The sequence below is a fragment of the Podarcis tiliguerta genome (assembly GCF_965153285.1).
Source record: "Podarcis tiliguerta genome assembly, chromosome: 3".
In the NCBI taxonomy this organism is placed as follows: domain Eukaryota; kingdom Metazoa; phylum Chordata; class Lepidosauria; order Squamata; family Lacertidae; genus Podarcis; species Podarcis tiliguerta.
The window spans coordinates 102,094,990-102,122,504 of NC_139536.1; the positions used below are offsets into that span (position 1 = coordinate 102,094,990).

The window sequence follows — 27,515 nt, forward strand, 5'->3', positions numbered from 1 at the left end:
CCAAATAGCAGGGAGATGTGTTTAGTTTGTTAAGCTGAGCACTGAATCTGAAGACTCCTTCAGACATTTCCACTCAATGTGGGGAGATTGTGGGTGGGGTGGATGGTTTGTGTCTTTTGTATAGGTTGATTCTGGAGTTGCATACTAAGGATGCGTTAAATATGTCATGATACATTGGGCGAGGGATTTGTGGCATAATATCTAACTTTCATCTTGGGAAAACTGATTTGATATTTTCGGCCTCCTCTCCTAGAGTGGGGTAACTGTGCCAGGTACGCAGCCTAGGAGTCATTTTGAACCTACAGCTGTCCATGGAGGCGCAGGTCAATTCTGTGTCCAGGGCAGCTGTCTACCAGCTCCATCTGGTATGCTGGCTGAGACCCTACCTGCCTGCGCACTGTTTTGCCAGAGTGGTGCATGCTCTGGTTATCTCCCGCTTGGACTACTGCAATGTGCTCTACGTGGCGCTACCTTTGAAGGTGACCCAGAAACTACAACTAATCCAGAATGCGGCAGCTAGACTGGTGACTGGGAGTAGCCGCCGAGAGCACACAACACCAGTCCTGAAAGACCTACATTGACTCCCGATACTTTTCCGAGCACAATTCAAAGTGTTGGTGCTGACCTTTAAAGCCCTAAACGGCCTCGGCCCTGCAGTCCTGAAGGAGTATCTCCACCCCCATCATCCAGCCTGGACACTGAGGTCCAGCTTTGAGGGCCTTCTGGTGGTTCCCTCAGACGTGAGGTTACAGGGAACCAGGCAGAGGGCCTTCTTGCTAGTGGCGCCCACCCTGTGGAATGCCCTCCCATCAGATGTCAAGGAAATAAGCAACTATCTGACTTTTAGAAGACACCTGAAGGCAGCTCTGTTTAGGGAAGTTTATAATGTTTGATGTTTTATCGTGTTTTTAATATTCTGTTGGGAGCCGCCCAGAGTGGCTGGGGAGACCCAGCCAGATGGGCGGGGTATAAATAAATAAATAAAATTATTATTATTGCTATTGTTAGGCAAGGGCAGGGTTGTACTCTTACCTCTCCTTCCCCCTCTACATTCTCTGGAACCCACTGAAGAGTTTCTCCTGATCTAAATTGGCCACTGAGATTGTGACACAAGCGTTGATGTACAACATGGGATTTTGGCTTAACATGTGAACAGAGAAGCAAGTGAGAGAGGCAAGTCACTTTGCCCAGTGTTCCTTCGGGAAGACAATGTTTCATGCATACTGTATGCCATGTGAAGGCAACCTAAGGCCTGGGGGCTGGATGCGGCCCAATTGCCTTCTCAATCCGGCCCACAGAGGGTCCGGGAATCATTGTGTTTTTACATGAGTAGAATGTGTCCATTTATTTAAAATGCATCTCTGGGTTATTTGTGGGGCTGCCTGGTGTTTTTACATGAGTAGAGTGTGTGCTTTTATTTAAAACACACTTCTGGGTTATTTGTGGGGCATAGGAATTTGTTCATTCCCCCTCCCCCCCCCCAAGATAGTCTGGCCCCCCACAAGGTCTGAGGGACATTGGACCGGCCCCCTGCTGAAAAAGTTTGCTGATCCCTGCTGTATGCTTTGCAGATACCTAGACATCTGGAGGAACCAAGGTCATGTTTAGGACTCCTGTCTATATTCTGAGGAATTTAGCTGCAGGCAAAAAACGGCACTGGCAGTTCTCTTCTCTGCAGCTGCCTCTTGTGAACCATTTCTTAGTGCAGAGCTCTAATTAAGGATCCACAAATGCCATCATCATATCTAACCAATTGAGTACTTATCAGATCCCATTTAACACAATTCCTGTTCTTTATGAAACAAAACACTCACATAATGCTGTGTAATAGGGATGTGCTTCAGACTCCCAAGTCAAGGCAGGGAGCCTCAGAGGGATGGGGGCTTGCCAGAGGCAAATCAGAATCGGTGCAAGGCAGCTTTCTGCCCCAAAATGAAAGTTATAGATTCCTTTAAAAAAACAAAAACAACCAACCACCAAACTTTAAAGGTGCCCAACAAAAAAGCCTCTAAACCCATTTGCCTGTACTCTTTGGGCTGGCATTCTTAAGAGACGCTAGAAAGCCTGAAAGTATTGCCCACATCTGTCAAAATGGCAGGAAAGCTATAGTCATCTTTAGCTGTCCCAGTGCAGGGGAATGAAATGAGACAAACTCAGGGTCAGAGTCAAATTGCACAGCCCACAAAGCACCTTGGGCTGAGGTGGGCTGTTTTCTGAAGTGCTTAATCAGTGTGTGTGTGTGTGTGTGTGTGTGAGAGAGAGAGAGAGAGAGAGAGAAATTTACTAAATTTTCTGTTTTACATTTCTGTCCAGCGCCAAGGGCCTTCTGGCGGTTCCCTCATTGAGAGAAGCAAAGCTACAGGGAACCAGGCAGAGGGCCTTCTTGGTAGTGGCGCCCGCCCTGTGGAACGCCCTCCCATTAGATGTCAAAGCGATAAACAACTACCTGACATTCAGAAGACATCTTCAGGGAAGTTTTTAATGTGTGACATTTTACTGTGTTTTTGGTCTCTGTGGAAGCCGCCCAGAGTGGCTGGGGAAACCCAGCCAGATGGGTGGGGTACAAATAATAAATTATTATTATTATTATTATTATTATTATTATTATTATTATTATGAATATCCATTTAAATAACCTTAAAATATCAGTGACTTCCCTTCTTCTTTTTCCATGGTTCATTTTGCATAACATAAATACCTGCATATTTTACATAAACTAAACCATTCAGTATTCCATTATTACATCTGTCAAAACTTATTAACACTGTTGAATTCATAATGAATTGAGGGGGGGGGGGATTTCATTACTTTTCCAAAAAAAAAAAAAAAAACAAAACAGGTCCCTTTTTGATAGGGATAATTCAGAAGGAGATTCCCAGGTGTCAGAAAAGGTTATTTATGTATGCCACTACTGCAGCCTGTGTTTTGTTAGCCCCCAAATGGAAAACGATTGAGGTCCCAACTAAAGAAGAATGGCAACTTAAATTGATGGAATATGTTCAACTGCGGACCTAACATATAGAATAAGAGAACAAGAAGAACGTATGTTTAAAGAAGATTGGAAAATGTTTGTTGAATATATGGGGGGCGGGAATTGTGTACACTTGAAAATGTGGGCAGCATTAAGATGACTTCAACTGAATGAGGCTTCTTAACCAGGGCTGGAGTTTTTTTTCTTTTTCAACAGCGCAATATGTAACTGGCATCATATGTAAACTGCCCCAAACTCATTTCCAGATCCTTTCCAGCAGGTGGAAAATCAAAGAGAGAAACATTATATATTACTGAAAAATAAAGGGGAGAGGGAAAGAAAGCCCCAAGCTTTTAACTCTGAAATCCAATTTCTGAGCAATTTCCTTTCCCTACACTTTGGGGTGCTCAGAAGAGCCAGGCTTGCTCAGCCTGACCTCTTAAGCCCTTAGTATAGAGATGATAAATGGCTTTCCATTCACTAAACACCAGTGATAGAAGATGCTGCTCCCAATGATAGCACAGCGGTTTATCACGAAACCTCCCACAAACTTCGGACTGCACCTAAGCAACTGGAAGAAGAAACTTGTCTTTCTGCCCCCGCATGACACAGTCCTAGATGGAATTCCTAAATCACGCTGTCTCTAACAGAACTGCAGTATAATTCTCCAGCAGAGACGGAAACCTATGCAGAGATAATTGTGCACATAGCGACTTGGAGCAGGCAGGTATGATGCATTTGTGACTCACGATAATTCAAAGTATGGTAAAGAGACAAAACAAAAAGGCCATGGAGTTTTTATTCTTCTTTATTAAATTTGTATGCCGCCCTGTCCCTGCAGGTATTATTACGTCAAGAGACACAACTAGTATACTATCTGCGCTAACAGTATCATGAAAGCGACATGAATTATTTTTAGGGAGTGGATCCAGCCTCCAAGGAATGCATGGCCCGCTGCTGTGGTGGCAGTACTGCCGTGGCATGCTCATGCGAGGCCAGAGCTGCCGCCTCTATAGCAGCCTAATGGAGATGTGGAGGTTTCATTATATATTAGGCTTCCTCAACCTTGGCCCTCCAGATGGTTTTGGCCTACAACTTCCATGATCCCTAGCTAGCAGGACTAGTGGTCAGGCATGATGGGAATTGTAGTCTCAAAACATTTGGAGGGCCGAGGTTGAGGAATCCTGTTATATATCATTTCCCAGAATGCTTTTGTTATTTTACATGTCCACCACATATGATAAACCACCACATCTTTACATTTCCAGCAGATCTTTGTACCTGTGTTCTACATTTTTGCTAACTTACTAGGAGTTAAATGAGGGACATGGGTGGCACTGTGGGTTAAACTACAGAGCTTGCCGATCAGAAGGTCGGCGGTTCAAATCCCCGCGACGGGGTGAGCTCGCGTTGCTCGGTCCCTGCTCCTGCCGACCTAGCAGTTCGAAAGCACGTCAAAGTGCAAGTAGATAAATAGGTACCGCTCTGGCGGGAGGGTAAACGGCATTTCCATGTGCTGCTTTGGTTCGCCAGAAGCAGCTTAGTCATGCTGGCCACATGACCTGGAAGCTGTACGCCGGCTCCCTCAGCCAATAAAGTGAGATGAGAGCCGCAACCCCAGAGTCGGTCACGACTGGACCTAATGGTCAGGGGTCCCTTTACCTTTACCTAGGAGTTAAATACCAATGGTACATCATTTTCACTTAATTCTCTTTCAACCTACAGCACTGGTTTCCTTCCACCCCTAGGTGGGAAATGTTGCCTGCCTTTACAGAACAATATGATTGATTGATTGATTGATGCTGCCACATTGGGAATACTGGGTAGAGTGTAGGGTGGCGCTGTGGTCTAAACCACTGAGCCTCTTGGGCTTGCCAGTCGGAAGGTTGGCTGTTCGAATCTGTGTGATGGGGTGAGCTCCTGTTCTTCTGTCCCAGCTCCTGCCAACCTAGCAGTTCGAAAGCACACCAGTGCAAGTAGATAAATAGGTACCGCTGTGGTGGGAAGGTAAACGGCATTTCTGTGCGCTTTGGTTTCCGTCATGGTCTCCTGTTGCACCAGAAGCAGTTTAGTCATGCTGGCCACGTGACCTGGAAAGCTGTCTTTGGACAAACACCAGCTCCCTCGGCCTGAAAGCAAGATGAGCGCCGCAACCCCAGAGTCACCTTTGACTGGACTTAACCATCCAGGGGTCCTTTACCTTTACCTTACCTATATGGCTTCCACTTAATTCTAAGACAAGTGTGGGAAAACATGGGCTACTATTCCTATTATCCCCAGGAAGCATGGCCAATGGGAACAATTCTTTTCACTGGTGCTAGAAATAAAAGGAGGTACCTGCTTTCCCCCACACTTCTAGACCAACCCCTCATATATTTTCCTCAGACAGATGGACCATCCAAATAACCAAGTTAAATTACATAGTTCTGACTGTCCAAAAGGGATGTTATCGGAGCTGAATACACACCTGCAATGAATTTTGTTTAAACCTGTCAAATCCCTCTCTGAATTTCATTGACACACCTAACATCTGAAGGAGGTGCTTCATCCTCTTCTGTAGTGTGATTGAATATTCATGATATGGCTTTGCGAAGAAGCAAGTCAAAAGTATTTCATGATGAATGACTGCTATGGTGTCCTGATTTCATTCGGCTGAAATTGACCATGAACTGCCCGATTTCATGCTGCCCGTGTGCATTTCAGGCTGCGTCTGATGTGCGGGCGGCAACTAGGCGAGATGCTCACAATCAGGTGCCGAAGGAGTGCAGGTGACTCATCTGAAAAGCCTTTTGTGGGCCAGTCACACGGACTGAGTGTTACAATCCATATTGGGTTGCTTTTGTTTGATACTATGTTACCATATTGACCCGAATATAAGCCGTACCCAAATATAAGCTGCAGCTTTAAAATTGGAGGGGGAGGGAGAGAAAAAAAGAAAAAAATACCCCCATACCAGCTGCTTCGTTCCTCGCTGCTCCTGGCTGCATACTGGGGGGGGGGGGGGAGCCACGCTGCCTTACCGGCAGCCTTTTCCCTTCCTCGCCCTCTGTCCCTTCCCATCCTTGGGGAAGAGAACGGGGAACTACGCGTGCAGCAGGCACAGTTTGCCCCGCGCTCCTGGCTGCAGCCCGTAAGGTCGCGAATATAAGCCGCATTTTAACTTTTCATGATCAGAATTTGGGGGGAAAGTGTGGCTTATATCCGGGCCAATACGGTATGTATTTTTGTGTTTTTATATTGTGAACCACCCAGTGAAGTGCGGTTTAGACATTATTATTATTATTATTATTATTATTATTATTATTATTACTACTATTATAGTGGTACCTTGGGTTATAGATGCTTCAGGTTACAGACTCCACCAATCCAGAAATAGTACCTTGGGTTAAGAACTTTACCTCAGGATGAGAACAGAAATCACATGGCGGCAGTGCGGCAGCACCAGGAGGCCCCATTAGCTAAAGTGGTACCTCAGGTTAAGAACAGTTTCAGGTTAAGTATGGACCTCCAGAACAAATTAAGTTCTTTACCCGAGGTACCACTGTATTATTATTATTATTATTATTATTATTATTATTATTATTATTATTGACAATGAGCAGCAATCTCTGAATCCTTACCTGTAGAAGTGCCTGTTGAGACCAACATTGCAAAATCTAGAATAAATTCAGAGTTAGGCAAAAGCTTCCTCCAGGTTTCCTGATCACCAGTTCTGAGATGGGGAGAGTGTGGCAAGTATGTCCCATTGCGTCAAATTACTCTCAAATAACCCCCTACAAATGCTCCCACTCACAAATAATTCCTATAAAATTGCCTGCTGCTTCGGCCAGCTTGTTATGTCACATCATTTTATTGAGCAATAAGAGCTTTCTCTCCCGCACAGATTCAGGAATAGACAAAACCATGTACAAAAGTTCCACTGACTTCCAAAGTAGATACTGTCACACATTTTACAAAAGGACAAACGTAGCAGTACAGTACAAAAGTCTTACCTTGTAACAAACAGAGCAAAACAATCCTGTTTAGGTTAATGTACTTCGTTGACTTCTACGATCCGATATAGCTGCGTTAATTCATTTAAAAGCTGGTCATAGAAGGAATATAATAATTGTAATGACAACAGACTTCCAGAAGGTTGTGCAGAGTTAATCAGACTCAGATTACGCAAACCTGTTATGGTCTGAAGCTAAACTAAAACAGACAATTAACAATGCAATAATATGCATGTCTGCTAGGAAGTAAGCCCTAATGAGTGTGATAGGACTTTCTTCCAAGTGTGAATAGTCTGAAACTACACAATCTGAATCCAAGTCCTAATAGACTCTGTGGCCTCATTCTGGGTAAGCTTGCACAGACACTGCAGCGAATGTTCAGGGATGATGAGAATCCAACAACATCTTCCCCATCCTTGTCTTAGGAGCTCAAGGTCCAAATATGGCCCTATCTTTAGGCCACCATGGAAAGTTAGACTAAACAGGGATGAAACCCAGATCTCTTCTGCCCCTCTTTGGGTTGCTTGTGCAACACAATAAAGCAATGCCTACATAGCCAGGGAAACATTTTTGCTCTGCCATATCATGAATTTCCTATTAAAAGAGTTACTTTAGATGTATGGAATTGAGTCTAAAATGTGAAGGCTCAGTGCAGCCACATTCTCATATAAATTCAGACCTGTGGATAAATCAATTTCACCAGCCCAAGGATTATTCTTACCAAAAGGAAAGCACTTTTCAACTGCAAGAAAGCACTATGTTTTCAGCAATTTTAGGTCAGAGAGATGCTGCAAAACTGAGCAAAAGGCAAAAGCTCTTTCAGAGCAAGGTCATTGTCCTCACTTTGCTATGTCAAGACATCTTGACATAATAAAAATATGATGGACTTACCACGACTTTGTGAAATCACATTCACTGCATAGTCCCTGATTTTTTAGGACCACTTTTTCAAGAAGATGCAATGAAGCATTTGCCAATTGGCTAGCAAACAGCCCTCAAATCACATGGACAATGTTGGGGGGAATTATTTTGACTGCCTCTGAAAGCACTCTTTGTGGTTGTACATTTGCATAGCCCTAATCCTTTGAACAAAAACCAAAAATAATTATCCCTCTAGAGGTCCTCTGAAGATTAGGTATTTTTTCTTTTAAGGATTGGGTACTGGCCAATACTAAGTACCACTATCGTAGCTACTGTATTTTATACAAGAAGGTTTTGTTCTGGATCTCTGTCGTTCTTACTACAGTAGCCATTGGTTCTTGCAATCCTGTTAGATCTTAAGTTCCTAGGACAAGCTCCTGGCTGGCACCCTCAGTCCAGATTGAAAAGGTTAATGATAGGGGGTTTCAGACAACCTCCCCACCATACATTAAAAGACCACATGAGAGGGGGTGTAAGCAGGAGCCCCACAACCCCACCATACACAGCAACCACATTGTCCGTGCATTCTCGGTAGAGGCGCCTGCCCTGTGGAACACCCTCCCATCAGATGTCAAAGAGATAAACAACTGCCTGACATTAAGAAGACATCTGAAGGCAGCCCTATTCAGGGAAGTTTTTAATGTGTGGCATTTTAATGTATTCATAATCTTTGTTGGAAGCCGCCCAGAGTGGCCGGGGAAACCCAGCCAGATGGGCGGGGTACAAATAAATTGTTATTATTATTATTATTATTATTATTATTATTATTATTATTAGACTGGCATTTGGGAGCTCCTTGTTAGTATATAGTTCTGTTCCACCGTTTACATCCTCCCCCTTTCTGTGTAACCTGTAGTACCTGTGGTTCAACCCATTTGCAACCTCTGTACATAAACCTTAAGTTGTTCTCTGTTAACAACCTTAGAGAACAACTTAAGGTTTATGTACAGAGGTTGCAATTGTGTTGAACCACAGCTACTACGGGTTACACGGAAAGGGGGAGGATATTAGAATATAGTTCCGTTCCACCTTAAACGGTGGAAGCAATCAGTCATGTTTTTCCTTTGTTCTGAACTACGTTGAACAAAACGGTGGAACGGAACTATTTCCTAACACTTCTTTATGGGGTGTGTGTCTCTCCCCCCCCCATAAAGAAGCTCTCCACAAATAGATCAAAGTGTGCATGTAGCCCCTTCACACACCAGCCAAATAAGTGAACGGCAAGGTGTTTATCCACTGCCTACATAGGGAATAGGGCTAGCCCACAGTCCTAGTCACTCCATCAATCCTTCACTCCCCATGTATGTGTGGCATTGTGTAACCCCCCACCCCCAACATCTGGTCCATTGCTGAATATTTGAAGCTGCCATATACCTTGGTTCTCAAATGGCTTAGTTGTCGAAGAACTAAGTGTTCTGGTTTGTGAACGTTTTTCAGAAGCCAAATGTCAAACACGGCTTCTGGTTGGCTGCAGGAAGTTCCTGCAGCCAATTGGAAGCCACGTCTTGGTTTTCGAACGGATTAAGTTTGAGAACCAAGGTACCACTGTACTGAGTCAGATCACTGATACATCTTTTTCACTATAGTCTATTTTGACTCGCAGTGTCTCCCCAAGGTTTCAAGAGAGAGATCTTTCTCTACCCTGCTATTAGCTGAAGGTGTTAAGGGTTGAACCTTCTGAATGCAAGCATGACCTTTTTACACCACTGAACTCTGGCCCTCCCCTGTTCAGGAATAATTTTTTACACCCAGAACAATATGTGTGTGTGTTAACTAAATGCCTATTCTCCCCATGCCCAGGTCTGTGTACCCACAAGAATCACCCAGGGTTTGAAATATTGGCACGGTGTGTTTGTGTGTTGGTCAGAGGTAGAGATGGACAAACCTGTCCATTTGGGTTTCTCATTTTCCCCATCTTGAGTCCCGTTCTCCACAGTACTGTGTCTGTGTGTGATGGTTTAGTGCTCGTTTTCTCCTAAATTAAATGTTTTCATATGCAATGTTGCCTACAACATACATTTTTGCAAGCAATTTCCCCTAAAACGCATTTCAACATGTTGCTTTCGCTGATAAAAACACTTTTTGGTGCTCGTTATTCGGTTGGAGAACCAACCAAAACTCAAAACTAGGAGGAGTGTGAATTGTGAAGGAGGGTTGTGTTTTGGTTCACACATTGTTTCCGGAAGTGTTTTATCCGGTAGGTTTGCATGAAAAGCCAATGGAACCAAATTACTCCCCCATCTCTTGGAGGGGCTCTGCCCTCCCGACCTGTTGTGCCAGTACCCAGTTTAAAGACTCCAAGTAGGGGCCTGATTTGGTTAAAATTTGGGGGAGCCCGAAGGTGGGCTTACTCCCCCACCCCCAATTTGAGCACCACCTCAGCTATCTCTAAAACATCTTACCCAGTGCTTTAAAAAAAAATGTTTAGGGGTACTCTCATTTTCCTACTCATATTGAAATACTGGCCTTCCATGAGGTCAAACCTAGATTCACAAAATGTTTAGAGGTATGCGTACCCCTGCATACCCCCTAATAATAATAATAATAATAATAATAATAATAATAATTTATTATTTATACCCCGCCCATCTGGCTGAGTTTCCCCAGCCACTCTGGGCAGCTCCCAAAGTCCATAACTCCCTAGTAAGAGCAGATGCACTGCAAGTTGGATCCTCTAACTGAGGGTCCATGTTGTTCACAGCCCTGGAACTCTTCCCCAATTGGCTTGTGGGCGGGGCTTGCCCCGCTCCAGCAAGTGGTGCCCCAATTATGCCACTGGCCTTTAGCCAATCGGCAACGTGGCAAGGTTGGGGGTTGGGGGTATTTATTCAGCAGCGTGGCGTGGGGACCCTCTCTTGCTTCGTGCTGCTGAACGCCCACCTACCCGTTAGTTAGGTCGTGTCTGGCCTTGCTTTGGACTTCTGTTGATCACCTGTTTTGGAACAGAGGCCAAGTAGGTTTTTTGTCCAATGTGGCAGATTGGCTGTGGCCACTTGGTTTTTGCCTACCTCTTAGCAATCGTCACAACTTTGTAAGGTTTGGTGGTTAGGCATTGGTTTAGGGGAATGTGGGGAGGGGAGGTGCGGCCATCACCTGCCCCTCCAATTAATAGGGTATTCCGTTAAAGGAATCTGGGAGTCTGGATCTCGTCCAAAGCCTGGGGAGAGGCTAGAGCCATGCCAGGACCCCTGGGAACCCCAGAGGTGAGCACCAGTGTATATACATTGATGGAGCTCCCCCTGCTGGTAGTTTACCCTTCCAGGCTTCCTACAGGGTGGGCAGGAGCTAGTTATAGTTTTGATACCAATGCCTAAGCCAATACCAGTCACACTTGTGTATTCAATAAAGTTGTGGCCAAAATTTGCCCATTAACCTTTAAACTAAATTCTCTCTCCACTGTGTCTTTATTTCCATGGGGGACGGGTTTTGGGGCTCGGAGCACATGTATAAGATCCCAGGAGCCATCTCCATTGAAAGGACATAAGTTCATGTGAACCTGTCTCTGCTTAGATATCCTGTAATAACATAAGCCAAGCAGCCTAAAACAGCAGACAGACCCCACCGATTAAGTAATGACCACAAGCATGAAATAATACCATGGCACTGAAAACTTTGGGACATGTGACTTACAGATGTAGGGATCCAACACCCCCCACATTTGCACAGGTAAGTTAGCATTATACCCATCACTAAAAATCCGAAGAACTCAAGAGACCGATTACGGCAACATGTCACTGCTCCATTTATCAAGAACATGAAGATACAAGAGAAAATAACATTCCACCCATGAGTCCAAACTCATTATTTTTGTAATAAAAGAACATTACTCAAGTAGGGAACACTGTTGCGGAAGAGATTATTTTTTGACAGAAAGCGAGCTTGGTTCCAGAAATGCTAGTGTCCATCAGGAAGAAACATATGGAGTCGCTTGGGCATGTTCAGAAAATACAGGAAGCATATGTGAAGCATAAATATTTGATCCATAAAGCATCTTGCTGATCTTAGACATTCGCCTGCCTTCTGTTTGTCTTAGAAAAACCATGGGTTTTCTTGCAGTTATCCTAAGAAAAAACCAAAACAAAATCGGGAAATTCTGGCGAGAGTCAAGATGGAATCTTGTGTTTGTAAGAGTAGCATTTTCTTTGATTAAGGACTTCTGGGGGGGCGCTTTTAGAGTGCCAAGTGTAAATAGTATAGTCTCATAAAAGGGAAAGTGGGATGTAGCAAAATCGGGTGGCTTGTGTGGCTACACAATTTCATTTCCCAGTGGTCTGTCCGAAGTCCGTCTTGGGGGCCTAATCCGGCCCACCGGTCGGTTTAATCTGGCCCCTGTGGCAGTTCATTTCCTGGGGTAAAATACCTAAAAATACCTCAACAACCTCAATCCTAAAAGAAGCTCAACAACTTTGGTTGGCCTCCACGGCCCTTCACTTCATCAAATCTGGCCCTCTTTGAAAAACGTTTGGACACCACTAGCCTAAGAGAACATGGAAAGTTCTTCGGCCCATGTGAATAAAGAAAAGAAAGTCAGGTGAAATCATGAGGCCACGCACCAAAAAGGAATCTTTGCTGTGAGGAGATTTCTGCCCAAATTTCACTTTAGCCGAATGCAATCCACCTCTGTCACAGGCATGGCGCTAGTTCTGATGTCGGTATCTATGCTGGACTTGGCTCCATGGTAGGTGGACCTCCATCTGAGCAACATGATCTTCTTGAAGTACTTCATGGTGTTGTTCTTCACTGTTACGAAGCACATGGTGTTTATCATGCTGTTGCTCATGGCTATGCATTCCACTATGTAGAAGGCGGTAAGGTAATGTTTCTCTTTCACAAACACGGTGGGGAAAAAATCACGGACGATTGTGAATCCGTAGAAAGGTGCCCAGCAGAGGACGTAGGCTGTCAGGATACACATCAGAACCAACACCGTTTTCCTCCGGCAACGGAGCCTCTTACGGATCTGTTCCGTCTGAAAGCCCGGGACCGTTTTGAACCAAAGTTCCCGTGAGATCCTGGCATAGCAGAGGGTCATGGTGAGAACGGGTCCGACAAACTCAATGCCAAAGATGAAGAGGAAATAGGATTTGTAATACATCTGCTGGTCAACAGGCCAAATCTGGCCACAGAAAATTTTCTTTTGGTTTTTGATCATGAATAATACGGTTTCCGTCGCAAAATAGGCGGATGGGATGGCAATGATTAGAGAGACGATCCAGACAACGGCAATCAGAAAGGTTGCTGTTTGGTAGTTCATCCTGGGTTTCAGTGGGTGAACGATGGCGAGGTACCTGCAAAAGACAGATGTTTCCAAATTCTTGTTAGGAAAGGCTTGCAATTAAATTTTATTAAATTATATTTACTTGTTACTGGGTAGAAATAGCAAGTCTTTTTCTTAACTCCCACTCAATGTTGAGGAAATACCCTTGGGCTGGCAGGCAAAGGTAAAGATAAAGGACCCCTGAATGGTTAAGTCCAGTCAAAGGGAACTATGGGGTTGTGGCACTCATCTCGCTTTCAGGCCGAGGGAGCCGACATTTGCCCACAGACAGCTTTCCGAGCCATGTGGCCAGCATGACTAAATCGCTTCTGGTGCAACGGGGCACTGTGACAGAAACCAGAGTGCATGGAAATGTTGTTTACCTTCCCGCCGCAGTGGTACCTATTTATCTACTTGCATTGGTGTGCTTTTGAACTGCTAGGTTGGCAGGAGCTAGGACAGAGCAACGGGAGCTCACCCAATCGGGCGGATTTGAATTTGCTGACCTACCAAACAGCTCAAGTGGCTCCGTGGTTTAGACCACAGCACCACCCACATCCCTTCTTGGGCTGGCATAATATTGATGGTGGTGCATAGCCCTGCAATCAAAACCCAAACCCCTGATCCTGAGAGTGTCTCTGCTGATGGTGCAAAGGAGCATATCATACTTTGTCTTAAAGTATAATGACATGAGGTTTTAGAGTCGTTATTATTATTATTATTATTATTATTATTAAAAATTTAGATTGCTTCTGGGTGATTTTTTTTTTTAGCAATGATTTTATTTACTGTAGTTATTTTAATGTTACTTAATGTTGTCTGTAATCTTATTGTATTGTTGCTCTACTGATTGCTTGAGAGGGTAAGTACCCTAAAAGGCAAAATGATATATATTTAAAATACAAACTATGTTTTTTAAAAATACAAGCCCTGTGACATCAGGAAAGTGACAAGGTTATAGGGCTTACTCAGCCAATGCCCTGATTTTCTCTTGTATTAATCAGTGGATCCCAAGGTCACCTGGGACCGTCTCTTTAGATTTCAGAGTAGTGTTACAGTCATGGCTCATCATAAAGCAAGATCATGTTTTCCATACCATTTCTTTTAGCAGCAATTGGCTGCAAAATACTTTCCTGCACTGAAAAAGGTTGTAGGCAAACTCCTAATTATACCTGATGCTTTCCTGCAACATGAATTGTTTTCAGCACTTCTTAACTGTAGCTGGCCAGCTACTCAGAGGGGAAGTTGAAACCCATTCTGTCTGCATGTATTGACAGTTCCTTCTTATTCAAGATTAATGTTTTTAATCAACAGAGAATGCAGTGTGTTCATATTTCCACATGAAGGCAAATGCAAGAGGTTTGCCTTGAGACCTAACAGAGTCTGTGAATTAAGGGCCTGATAGGAACACGAGAATTCCTCTGAAAGAAATACACCGGGAATTAAGATGGCATGCAAAGCTTTCCATAAGCACCAGTGCTTTGGTTGACAAGTTTGAAAGCTATTTTGCTTCTCTTATTCGCAGAGCTGGTGGGAGTGAGCATGAAACTTCCCCTCTTTTGATAGCAGCTGGTGCAAGCCCAAGATAAATAAGCATTCGCCCTGATCTAGACAGGGAAATCTGTAGGAAGGAGTAACAGTATATCAGGATTCATGTTCCCAAAGTGGACCTCTATTGAAGTGGTTGGAAGTGGCTTTAAATCAAGAGGGGCTAACCTGTGGCCTGCAGGCTGCGTACGGTCCCTTAAATGTTTTAATGTAGCCTCAAGGACCTTCCCTCCAAATTTGCTTCTATTTTTTAAGCCTATTTGATGCTTGCTCTTCACACACACAACCCTTCCTAGATGTTTTGGGTATCCATATCGGGAGCCTCTTTTTACCTTTAAAGGGGGACTTGGGTGGCGCTGTGGGTTAAACCACAGAGCCTAGGGCTTGACAATCAGAAGGTCGGCGGTTCCAATCCCCACGAGGGGGTGAGCTCCCGTTGCTCAATCCCTACTCCTGCCAACCTAGCAGTTCGAAAGCACGAAGTGCAAGTAGATAAATAGATACCGCTCCGGCAGGAAGGTAAACAGTGTTTCCGTGCAGTGCTCTGGTTCGCCAGAAGCGGCTTAGTCCTGCTGGCCACATGACCTGGAAGCTGTACACCAGCTCCCTCAGCCAATAAAGCGAGATGAGCGCCCCAACCCCAGAGTCATCCGCGACTGCACCTAAAGGTCAGGGGTCCCTTTACCTTTACCTTTTCCCATCTTTGGGGCAGCATCATCGTAAGAAGGTGTTATAGCTGAGGAACCACGAAGGAGAAATCATTCAAGACCTTCTTGCAATGGCTCTTCCAGAGGTCGTTTGTTAAGGTAAAAAGAGGGCTTCTATCCCCCTTGTTTCTTACCTCATTCAAACGCAGCAGAATCTCTCCCTGCTCCTCAGCTGATTGGTAGAAGAGCAGGGATTGGGGCTGGTGAACATATATGTATGTTTCACTGTATCATTAGTAGTATCATTACTAATATTATTCATTTCCTTTCATATCTATAAAAAGGTAAAGGTAAAGGTACCCCTGCCCGTACGGGCCAGTCTGGACAGACTCTAGGGTTGTGCGCCCATCTCACTCAAAGAGGCCGGGGGCCAGCGCTGTCCGGAGACACTTCCGGGTCACGTGGCCAGCGTGACATTGCTGCTCTGGTGAGCCAGAGCCGCACACGGAAACGCTGTTTACCTTCCCGCTAGTAAGCGGTCCCTATTTATCTACTTGCACCCGGGAGTGCTTTCGAACTGCTAGGTTGGCAGGCGCTGGGACCGAACAACGGGAGCGCACCCCCCCCCCGCGGGGATTCGAACCGCCGACCTTTCGATCAGCAAGCCCTAGGCGCTGAGGCTTTAACCCACAGCGCCACCCGCGTCCCATTATATCTATATATTGTGTTAAATGCCACCCCAATCTCCATGTGGTGAGAGAGGTAGGGGTTCCAGGCACCTACCTAGGGTTTCTGTTTCCTTCTGGAAATGAGGATCTGCAGACACTGCAGTGTTTATATGATATATGGTTTATTTACACATAAAAGGTAAAAAGGTAAAGAACCTCTGGATGGTTAAGTCCAGTCAAAAGCGACTATGTGGTGAGGTGCTCATCTCATTTTTTTAGGCCGAGGGAGCTGGTGTTTGTCCACAGACAGCTTTCCGGGTCATGTGACCAGCATGACTAAACTGCTTCTGGCACAATGGAACACCATGATGGAAGCCAGAGTGCACGGAAACGCCGTTTACCTTCCCGCCACAGCACTACCTATTTATCTACTTGAACTGGTGTGCTTTCAAACTGCTGGGACAGAGCAACGGGAGCTCACCCTGTCATGGGGATTCGAACTGCCGACCTTCCAATCGGCAGGCACAAGAGGATCGTCCCATTCCCTTTACCTTATTTACACATATATACAATCTGAGTGTAGATAGGGGAGCTCCCAGCATTACACCCTAAGGGGGTCCCTTGCTTCTCCCATAGGCACAGAATGAGAAATCATCCTTGCGCTGTGTCTCCTTCTACAGCCCTCACTCTTGCTTATCACCTCTAACAGACTAAAACCATTCCCCTCTGTACACAAGGGATTGCATCACAGGTGTTGGACCATATGGGACTGCATAGAGCTTCATGCAGTTGCTTATAGCTCAGTCAGAAGAGCATGAGACTCTAAATCTCAGGTCCCGAGTTTGAGTTATTATTATTATTATTATTATTAAAAATTGCTCTGCAGGTGCAAGAATTGAATTTCTCTTCCACCATTATGCTACCAGGTTTCCCCCCTTCAACTTTCACTTCTACTGAATTCTCTTCCCGAAGCCTAATACAGTAGTACCTCGGGTTACAAGCGCTTCAGGTTACATACGCTTCAGGTTACAGACTCCGCTAACCCAGAAATATTACCTCTAGTTAAGAACTTTGCTTCAGGATGAGAACAGAAATCGTGCTCTGGTGGCGCAGCGGCAGTGGGAGGCCCCATTAGCTAAAGTGGTGCTTCAGTTTAAGAACAGTTTCAGGTTAAGAACGGACCTCCGGAACAAATTAAGTACTTAACCCGAGGTACCACTGTACTTTGCATTCTACTAGTCTCACTACTTGCGAAGCATGTTGTTACTCTTTATTTCTGCTTCCGAATTAAAATCTTGGACATTTCTCAATGTAGTTCTTTCCCCCCCGATATGTGGCTGTATACTAAACACATTAATGCTCTGTTGAAAATTTATTTGGAGTCCTTTTTCTTTTCTTTTTATTGCTTTTTATTTGATTTTCTTTCATTATAGAATTACAAATTCACATCCATATTTTCACTTGTAATTAAAGTATAACAATGGAGTCCTATTACAATGGAGGAACATTAGCTGTAGATTTTCCATTGCTGTTACAAGCCTACATTTTTAAATAAAACATTCAGAAAATAAATTTCCTTGGCACAAAACATAATTGCAAAAATAAGACTGGTCTCTCCAGAGCTGAGTCAGACTAAGAGAGAGAGAGAGAGAAGATTGCCGCTCTTCCAGATTATGATCCCATATTGCAAAGATACGGCCATTATATGATCACTAAACAATAATAGTCTGTAGAAATGGATTCGTCAAAGGCCATTTATGTTTGTGTGCCAACAAGTCTGCCGTATTATTGGTAATTTCAAAAGACGCCGAAAACCCCAAAGACGCTGTTCTGACCTGTCAAAATTAGGTTGTTATGCAAAGAGGAGGCAAAGTTTATTTGGCTTTGGGGCACTTTCAGACTTTTGAATGGGATTCGACCACATGCCAGGAAATTCAGATTCCACAACCACGGTTGATTAGGAGGTCTTGTACAACAAATCTGCTTCCACTGCTTTGCACTGGAAAAAGTGCTTTGAGGCAACATGGTCTAGCCTACCCCCCCAAAAAAAAATCAGGATAGATGCTCAATAAGCAAATTGCTTGGAAGTGCTCTTCAGTACAAATACTAGTTATGTGACCCTCAAGCTCAGGACGGTTTTAATGTTTGCCATTTTAAAAATGTTTTTATATGTGCTGGAAGCTGTCCAGAGTGGCTGGGGAAACCCAGCCAGATGGGCGAGGTATAAATAATAAAATGATTATTGTTATTATTTTTATAAAGGAGCATAGACTCTGCCAATTGCTGCGTGCTTCTGGTTCTGCTTGGCAATTTTGTATATTAATGGCATACACTATCCCCACCAGCTACTTAATAACAATTATTGCTAGTTCCCAAGGTATCTCTTTCAAATCATGCTCAGGTTTCACACTCAGAGAGGATATTGTTTTAAAACTTCAAGATGACTAGAAACTCGTTTTGGAAATAAGAGGATGGCTGGATAAGCCACATGCAGCAAAAGCTAGCTTTGATTGCAGACGTTTGACCCCAGGACTGAAATCCTTTGCAGTGATTATGAAGCAGTGCTTCAACCTAAATTTTCTCATAAATTGAAAAGGAAATCTTTTTTGCTTCTGCTGAATCATGCTTTGAATTGGAAACAAAAGATAAATCCACTGTAATGCATCCTTGCATGCTCACAAGCTAACCTGCAGAGCGATTTTTAATATTAAATAGTAATGAAATGAAATAAATCCTAGGCATTTATTTATCTGGATTTTTGTTTAAATAAAAGATTAAGAGATGAGGTATTTCTTTCATGGGTTTTAAACCTGCTTTTGGCACCCCTTGTCTCATTTTCCCCACATCCGATGGCTAAAACAGCCTGGAAAGATAGAGCACAGGGACCTGGAAGGATAATTCGTGTCCAGATCAGAGGTGCAAAACAATGGGCTGCCTGAGAAGGTGTGAAGGAAAAGGAAATCCTTCTATTGTATTACAGTATTGCAAGCCCCAGAGCTGAAACAGATTGCCCTTCTGCCACAAGAATGCTGATAGCCAAATGGTGGAAGGGAGATACAATACCAACTAAAATGGTGTGGCAAGCGAAATTATTTGATTAGGCAGAATTGGCAAAGATGACAGGAAAAATTAGGAACCAGACAAATCAAAAGTTCAGTGCTTTTTTTCTTAAAAAAAATGTTTAGAGGTACTCTCATTTTCCTACTCATATTGAAATACTGCCAAACTTAGATTCACAAAATGTTAAGGGGTATGAGTACCCCCAGAAAAAAAGCACTGCAAAGGTTTAACAAAGAATGGGATATATACCGATTATATTTAAAAGAACATTGTCCATATATGAAATCTTTGACATGCTTTGATTCACTTCTGCAATGTTATATGCGACAAAGATTATAGGTAATTTATGATAAGTTAAAGGTCATACAATACGCAGACAACAAGGAAACGAAGGACGCGTACTGAGGAAGACAGGAGTTTTCTTTGTATTTGATGGGCTTTGTTTTTTCTTTTGTTCTTTTTGTGGTGAATGGACTTAATATGCAAAATCAATAAAGATTAAATTGCAAAAAATGAAAAAAGAAGAATCAGGTTGCCCTTTGCTGGGAAAGCAGTCTGCATCATCCACTGTGCTAAGCCAAAATGTCACAAAGTCCTTTCACCTCAAGCCTCTGAGATGCTGTGAAGTGTGTACACTGTGAAGTGTGTTGCATTTTGGAGCACGATGTACATAGATTCTGAAGCGGAGAGAAGTCTTGAGTGCCTAATTAACTGTTCAGTATTTAAATTGCTAATGTGTATTTAAATGGAAAATCTGTTTGGATAATAGAGTGCATGAAATATATTCTAAAATATATTCTACAATATAGAACCAAAATACACATCCCTTAGAAGTTCACGCAATTTTGTGATATTGTTCTCCAAGGAATCGTTGTTGATAAAAATGCATATATTAGGGAACGGTGCACATAAAAATCAATACAGTAGTGAAAATAACATCCAAGATTGCATTCTGTTAAGGAAATTTGCTTGCACAAATGTATACATCCGTCAAAATTGCACATAAAAATGAGTTTATTAGGAGGAATTTGCAGCAAAATGCTGAGGCTTTGGAAGAAGAAGACAAAAACAAAAATTGGGTGGAGAACTGAATTTAAGACGTGGGAAATGAGAAACTGGCAGATCCCACCCTCTCTAGCTACAGGCAAACCCATTTCCAATTACCCTCCTTACCTGTCCACAGCAATCGCCAAGAGCGCATTGGTGGAGACGTAGAGTGAGACAGTGCGCAAGTAGTTGACCGAGGCGCAGAGCACATGGCCATGCTCCCAGGACAGCTGCCGGACCACATAGTAGTCCATCTCAAAAGGGCAGCAGACGATGGCCACAATAAAGTCAGAGATAGCCAGGTTTGCAATGAGAAGGTTGGTGAGATTGCGCAGCTTCTTATATCGGGCCAGAGCGGCGATGAAGACAAAGTTGCCGATGCCACAGACCAGCATGATACCAACCAGCGCCACACCGATGACGATCTTGGCGGCGAAGAAAGTGCGGGTCTTGGTTACGTCATCGCCATCGTCCAGGGGTAGATCATAGTCGTTGTAGCTGAAGTTGAAGGGGAAAGTGTAGTTTGGGTAGAAGGAAGAGTCTCTGCTGAAGTGGCTGTATATTGCAGCAAAGTTGGTGCTCGCGAGCGTGTCGTTGGTAGGGTGCCATTCATGCCTCATGATGTTGCTCTGCTCAGTCTCTTCTTATCTCACGAGGAAGCTGTTGTGAGCTTTTGCCTTCTCAGTATCTCCCAGGAAGGTCCAGCCAGGGAAGTGAGCTTACACTTCTGCAAACTGGGATCTTTGACAGCGACCCAGCCATTCCTCACCTTTTAAAATCAGAAGAGAAAAAAGAATCAGAGGGAGCAGCAAATGTATGGGAAAGCAGAGGCATTCCTGTGCTAAAGAGCCATAGATCGGGAAATGAATAAAGCTTTGGCAGTCCATGTGTAAATATTTCCAACTGCTCTGCATTTATATCACTCGTATTAAATATTTGAGATGCAGTGCTTTACTGAGCAGTAGCATTTTGAAACAACATATTGGGGTAGGTGAGAGAGGTAAAAACAAATATTTTCCAGGTTAGGTTATGCTCCTTCTATTCTATCCATTTGTGTAGCAATTATATAGAGTTGGGTGAAGCTACCAAATGTTTGTGCTGTCACCAATACTGCCTTGTTAATGGCTGCCAACACAGTAACAAATTTCCTCAGCTGCCTCTCTGGAAATTGCCACTAGACTGTGTCACCTCACTTCAGAGCACATGTCACGCACTTTTCCTTCAATTCTTTTACAGTCTGCTAAGGGCTCAGACGTGGGTGGGACGCGGGTGGTGCTGTGGGTAAAAGCCTCAGCGCCTAGGGCTTGCCGATCGAAAGGTCGGCAGTTCGAATCCCCACAGCGGGGTGCGCTCCCGCTGTTCGGTCCCAGCTCCTGCCAACCTAGCAGTTCGAAAGCACCCCTGGGTGCAAGTAGATAAATAGGGACTGCTTACTAGCGGGAAGGTAAGCGGCGTTTCCATGTGCTGCGCTGGCTTGCCAGAGCAGCAATGTCATGCTGGCCACGTGACCTGGAAGTGTCTCTGGACAGCGCTGGCCCCCGGCCTATAGAGTGAGATGAGCACACAACCCTAGAGTCTGACAAGACTGGCCCGTATGGGCAGGGGTACCTTTACCTTTTTAAGGGCTCAGAGAGAAACTGCGTATTGAGAGAAAGTGCATCTTGTGCACTTTGGAATGTTATAAGTAATTAAATTGAGTGGAAGCAATCTCACGCCAACAAGGCTTTTTATTATTATTATTTTGGAAGTGGTTAAACAGATACACAGTGCCAGATTTCCAAACTGTGCAATGGCATAAGCTTTGGTTTGGGTCAATCAGCAGAACTGATTTTCAGCATGCATCTGAGGATAGGCTCAGGGATGCTGGGAAGTCTAGCTTGCAAGGGAGCGGAACAACAAATCTGAAACCACAACACACAATGCAGGGGATTGTTTGTTTTTTTGCATGTTCACATTTGCATGTCGAGGACCCCCAAGACACTCCCGAATAAAAACACAGTTCACACATCATTTTTGTTTGGGTTTTTGGCATAATTTTGGCCACATTGAATTACAGTACGTGAGTGGTTGCCTAGGCATTGGTTAGTGACTATCTGCTTCCACTTGGAGGTAGGAACAGAACAAACAACTACACCCCTGTGGAAGTCAGTAAGGGTAAACAATTTTGGGGAGAGAATAAACCTAGGAGCCAGGCTCTCACCTTTCCTCAAATGCTTCCAGAGGCTCTTGCATGGCCCTAACCCCTTGACAGGGGTTTGGACAAAAGCATGGCGAGCCCCTGGATTCCTTTAATGGAAAACCCTTGCAGCAGCAGCATTGGAGTGCCAGGCACAGCCAATCCATGCCCCCTCCACCAACCAAAAATTAACCAGTGCCTAACTGCAACCTTGGGACGTGGGTGGCGCTGTGGGTTAAACCACAGAGCCTAGGACTTGCCGATCAGAAGGTCAGTGGTTCGAATCCCCGCAACGGGGTGAGCTCCCATTGCTCAGTCCCTGCTCTTGCCAACCTAGCAGTTCGAAAGCACGTCAAAGTGCAAGTAGATAAATAGGTACCGCTCCGGCGGGAGGGTAAACGGCGTTTCCGTGCGCTGCTCTGGTTTGCCAGAAGCGGCTTACTCATGCTGGCCACATGACCTGGAAGCTGTGCACCGGCTCCCTTGGGCAATAAAGGAAGATGAGCACTGCAACCTCAGAGTCGGCCACGACTGGACCTAATGGTCAGGGGTCCCTTTACCTTTACCTAACCGCAACCTTACATGTTGTGACAATTTGCTACGAAGTAGGCAAAACCCAAATGGCGCCAGCCAATCAGCCAAATGGTGAAATTCCTACCAGGCCCCTGCCCCAAAGCAGACAACCCCATGATATGCATAGCAAGGTCAGCGTGAACAAACCCTAAATAGAGGGAGGGTGGGCGGGTAATCCGATGTGCGCAACACAAAGAGGAAGCTCAACGCTGCACACAGGGAACATAAATAGCACTCCCATCAATCAAATAAACTTGCAACAATAAATTTTCCCCAGCAACAACTGAAGGTGTCCAATCAAATTCATGACGATCCAAAGGAACCCGCCCCGCAACAGGGGATGTCATGGTTGCTTCCACTGCAACACGTGCTCTCCATGAAGGAGAACCCGCTTTGACAGATAAAGGAGTTGTATCCATGTCTGCATATGTCGATGGGCTGTGGCTCAGTGGTAGAGCATCTGGTTTGCATGCAAAAGGTTCAGGTTCAATTCCCAGCCTCTCCAGGTTCAATTCTCCAGCCTCTCCTTGATAAAATCTAAATGCTTTGAAGTTTTGTGTATGGCTCTGATTCATTCACCGAGCTCTGCCTAGGGGAAGGTTTCCCCATTCCCAACAGTGATGATGGACATCTGCAGCACTGGATGGGCACATCAATCCTGGAGCAGTTATTTGGCGCCAGTTGTGTGGATGCGCAATGCACAGAACTGACTGACTTGTGCAATTCAGGCTTTGTTTATAACCTGTGCACTGCTAATTCACATGGTACGTATCATTTACTTCTGCGGATAGGTCAGAAATTTTTCTTGCATTCGAAAACGTATGAGATGCAAACTTCTGAGTCTGGTTTGGTCATATTGAAAGCAACACAATAAAGGGCCACTTTATTTACGATGCAGACTGGCAGCGTGCTGCCTTTTGTCAGCTTCTCCTGGTTGGAGAACATGCCAGCTTCACCAGGAAAAGGGGGAAAGGACAGAGGGGTGTTTAAATGAGCTTTATCTGCTTAATGATTGGAGGGTAAAGTATAATTAGAAATATTAATAATCAAGAGATCCCTTTCCTCTGGTTGAAAGGTTTATTTATTTACATGTAGCAAGCAACACAATTTCTTTTGGTCTCCATACCCGCTTTGCCTTGAAACACACCATCATACTTTCAAATACTCTGCACCCATCTCTGGAAATGGACCTGCTTCTGGGTTCATAATATGAGGATGCCAAGCTGTGTGCAGAAAAATGCCACAGAGCAACTGAGAAAAGCAGTTGTTGGCAGTAGCTGTTCAACAATGTCCACTAAACAGCATGACTTTTTTTTTAGACAGCAAAGGAAAGCCTGCACAACAGGGGAGATCAGCTCCCGCTTGCACCCATCGAACAGTGTTTTTCAAGAAGCACATCAGTGTTCACAAGGCAGCTGTGCTGGTGGATTTTTTTTTCCCTTCCAGAGGAAACTTCTTCGGGCAAAGTTCAATTCTTTATCATGTTTCAGCCATCAGAGATACAAATGCACGCTTACCATTTATGTTAGCAAACCTCACCAAAATGAGCCTGAAGATACTAACAACGATGATGATTGATCATAAAGCAGCATAGAATCTTTGAGGATTTTTGGTGATTCACAGAGACATCGGTTTTTATGGGCAGCCCAATAAACTGATGTCTCTGAGGTCCCACAATGCTTATTGCCTTTTTGTTACTGGAGACTAGCATAAATCTTGTAATTGAAAAGTCTTCAGAATGCCAGCTGAAGCAGCTTTATCTGGAAGTAAGTTTCACGAAAAACAATGAGACCTTTGCCACCCCCACCAAGGAAATGTGTTAGGATCAGGGTGTAAATAATTTCTAGAAATCAATCCAGGACAATGTTTGGGGAGGTGTGTGTGCCAAATTGCTGCAGAAGAACAGCAGAAAACACCCAAGCTCAAAATCAATCGATAGGTACAGCTATTTATCTATTTTAAAAAAGCAAATTAGGAGTTTATGCATTTTCCAAATCAGCTACCTTGCAAAATAATAAACGCAGCATTTTATAAAAAGTACAAATCAGACTTTACCTGTTCCAAGGCTATGCTTCATCTCTTTGATGCCGTGCAGAGATGCTGAGTTCTTAGTATGCTACTCTCCGCAGAATGCTTGCAGTCCTGTTGGAAGCGCAGCACTGAAGGTTATCTAGTGATGCTGTGCAGGACTAAAGACGGAATCGCACATCTGCCTTGTAGCTGAGAGAAATCGGAAGCCTGCCTCCCTCTGTGGCTGCATCTAAATCCTTTTCTCTGTGGGAGGCATCTCTACGCTTCCTGTGCAGATCTAATTTTAAAGAGCCAGTCCGCAATAAGTCACACACCCCTTCCCTATGTGTGTCTGGGTATGTGCGTAGACATGCATAAGATTCCGTTTCTATATTCAGAACGATCTTCCAGAACACAAGCAGAGCTCTTTATCTCTGAATTCGTTATACGAAAGCATATTGCAAAACCTGCTCACTGTGGGCTTCATAGATCATGGACTGGATCACTAGGCTCAATATTGTCAGCTGTGATACCCTTCTCCCTTCTCCCTTCCCCCAAAACAATTACCCTTCTCACAGCAGTTTTGACTGTGATATGATTTCCCCAACCACAATTCTCAGAGACTGAAACCATTCTAGAGAAGCACTGAGATTTCTAGGGTTTCTGTATGTTGGTAGTCACTTGGAATATGGGGCAACTGGGCATCCAGCATAAACTGTATTCTTGACCTGAAGCACCTAAATAAATATATATTAGGGTACAGAATATGTATGTGAACTATGGGCACAATCCAGCTGAAAACAATCATTTTAGAAAAAGAAACCTTGAGAGTTATGCATATTGGCCTCCGCAGTCACTTACGGACCTACTGTTAAGACTATGATCACGGAAGACAATCTTTCTCTCTTTTTTAATTCAATCTTTATTGATTTAAAATCAACATAGACACACACAAAAAAAACTTAGAAAAAGAATAAAGAAAACAGAACAAAAAACACATAGCACATCTCTTACAAATAAAAATAAAGAAGAAAATAGAACAGTACATCGCGAATACACAAAAGTATTTCAGCCATCAACTTCTGACTTCCTTGATATGGGTTCTTTGTTTCCTTAATTACTTGCCTCTATTTTTTTAAATAAACTTACTCTTTATTAAATCTTATTTGTGTTCTTTATACCTTATTCAATTCAAGGCATTCTAAAGTTTTAATATGGGGTCACTGTTCTTTTAAATATTGTCTATAGATTTCCCATTCCCTTTTAAACTTTTGGGTTGGTCGATCTCTGATCTTTTCCATCATATATGCTAGTTCCATATATTCAAGTAGTTTTGCTTGCCACTCCTTATTATTATTATTATTATTATTATTATTATTTATGTTTAGATGGGATTCTGATTTAGTCATAATCCAGTCATAATCCCACAGATGGTAGCTTTGCCCCACTGGCTCCTCAGCCAAGCACATACACCAAAGGTCTGAACCTGCAGTTTCTCTCATACTGAGCAGGATTTTGATTGCAACAACACCTCACCAGCAGAGTAAAACTAACCTGTCTCACAACGGTCTAACTGCCACTCTTCTTTTGATGGAATTTTATCTCCTTTCCACAATCCTACTTGGCTACGAGTTACAGTGGTAACCTTCAGGTGACATATGCTTCAGGTTATAGACTCAGCTAACCCAGAAATAGTACCTCGGGTTAAGAACTTTGCTTCAGGATGAGAACAGAAATCGTGCTCTGGCGGTACGGCGGCGGCAGGAGGCCCCATTAGCTAAAGTGGTGCTTCAGGTTAAGAACAGTTTCAGGTTAAGAACGGACCTCCAGAAAGAATTAAGGACTTAACCCGAGGTACCACTGTATTGCCAAAGTAGTAGAAGAAATTGCAAATAACACAGAGGAAAGAGAGAAGTGTCAGTCACTTGAAAGGGCCATCCCTGTTTGGATGCAGCGCAAATAAGAGCCCCGGTGAGTCAGGCCAGTGGCCCATCTAGTCCAACACACTGTTCTCATAGTGGCCAATGTGATGACCTGCAGGCCAGAACTGTGCACAACAGCCTTCTCCCTTCCTGTGGTTTCCGACAACTGGCATTCAAAAGCACATTGTTTTCATCAGCGAAGGTTAGGGGTGGGTATTGCAGTCATGTATCTGTTCATTTCCCCCCTCACTTAACGGTACTAATTGAGCTACACAATTAGAATCATTAAGCATTAAGATCTCCCTCCTTCCCTTCCACGATCATAGCAGGAGACAGGATTAGATACAAAACATTGAATGGCGATGGCTGCTGTCCTCACCTCAATTAAATGGAGTTCAAGGGAATGCACTTTCAGCTACACAACTGATCAGTTATAATTGGTCGGCTTTGATAAGTTGCCACTTGCTTCATTGTTTTTTCATAATGGAGTAAATTTGTACCAGTAAACATTGCTTAACACGTGCATGAAAGCTGAATGGCTCACAGAGCTCCTGAACAACCATGAGCAAGCAGGTGGGGCTCCGCACAATGACTGCGAAAATTGTCACCATCTCTAGTGGAGAGACATCACCTTGCTAACAAAGGTCCGTATAGTTAAAGCTATGGTTTTCCCAGTAGTGATGTGTGGAAGTGAGAGCTGGACCATCAAGAAGGCTGATCGCC

At 44.0% G+C, this 27,515-nt stretch overlaps 1 protein-coding gene across 1 annotated transcript; it reads right to left on the bottom strand.

Annotated features, from left to right (window-relative positions):
* Positions 1 to 11,682: 11,682 nt before the first annotated feature.
* LOC310673336 (prokineticin receptor 2-like) lies at positions 11,683 to 25,280 on the bottom strand. Its single transcript, XM_083431732.1, has 3 exons — positions 24,916 to 25,280; positions 20,238 to 20,880; positions 11,683 to 13,172 (listed from the first exon to the last, which is right to left on the bottom strand). Exons 2-3 carry the CDS (start codon positions 20,729 to 20,731, stop codon positions 12,479 to 12,481), a joined length of 1,188 nt encoding a protein of 395 aa, XP_083287858.1. The 5' UTR covers positions 20,732 to 20,880; positions 24,916 to 25,280; the 3' UTR covers positions 11,683 to 12,478.
* Positions 25,281 to 27,515: the final 2,235 nt, after the last annotated feature.

Coding starts and splice junctions, on each gene's coding strand:
- LOC310673336 (XM_083431732.1), bottom strand. CDS start 20,731: ATGAGGCATGAATGGCACCCTACCAACGACACGCTCGCGAGCACCAAC. Junction 13,173..20,237: donor TTGGCGATTGCTGTGGACAG/GTAAGGAGGGTA, acceptor TGTCTTTTGCAG/GTACCTCGCCATCGTTCACC.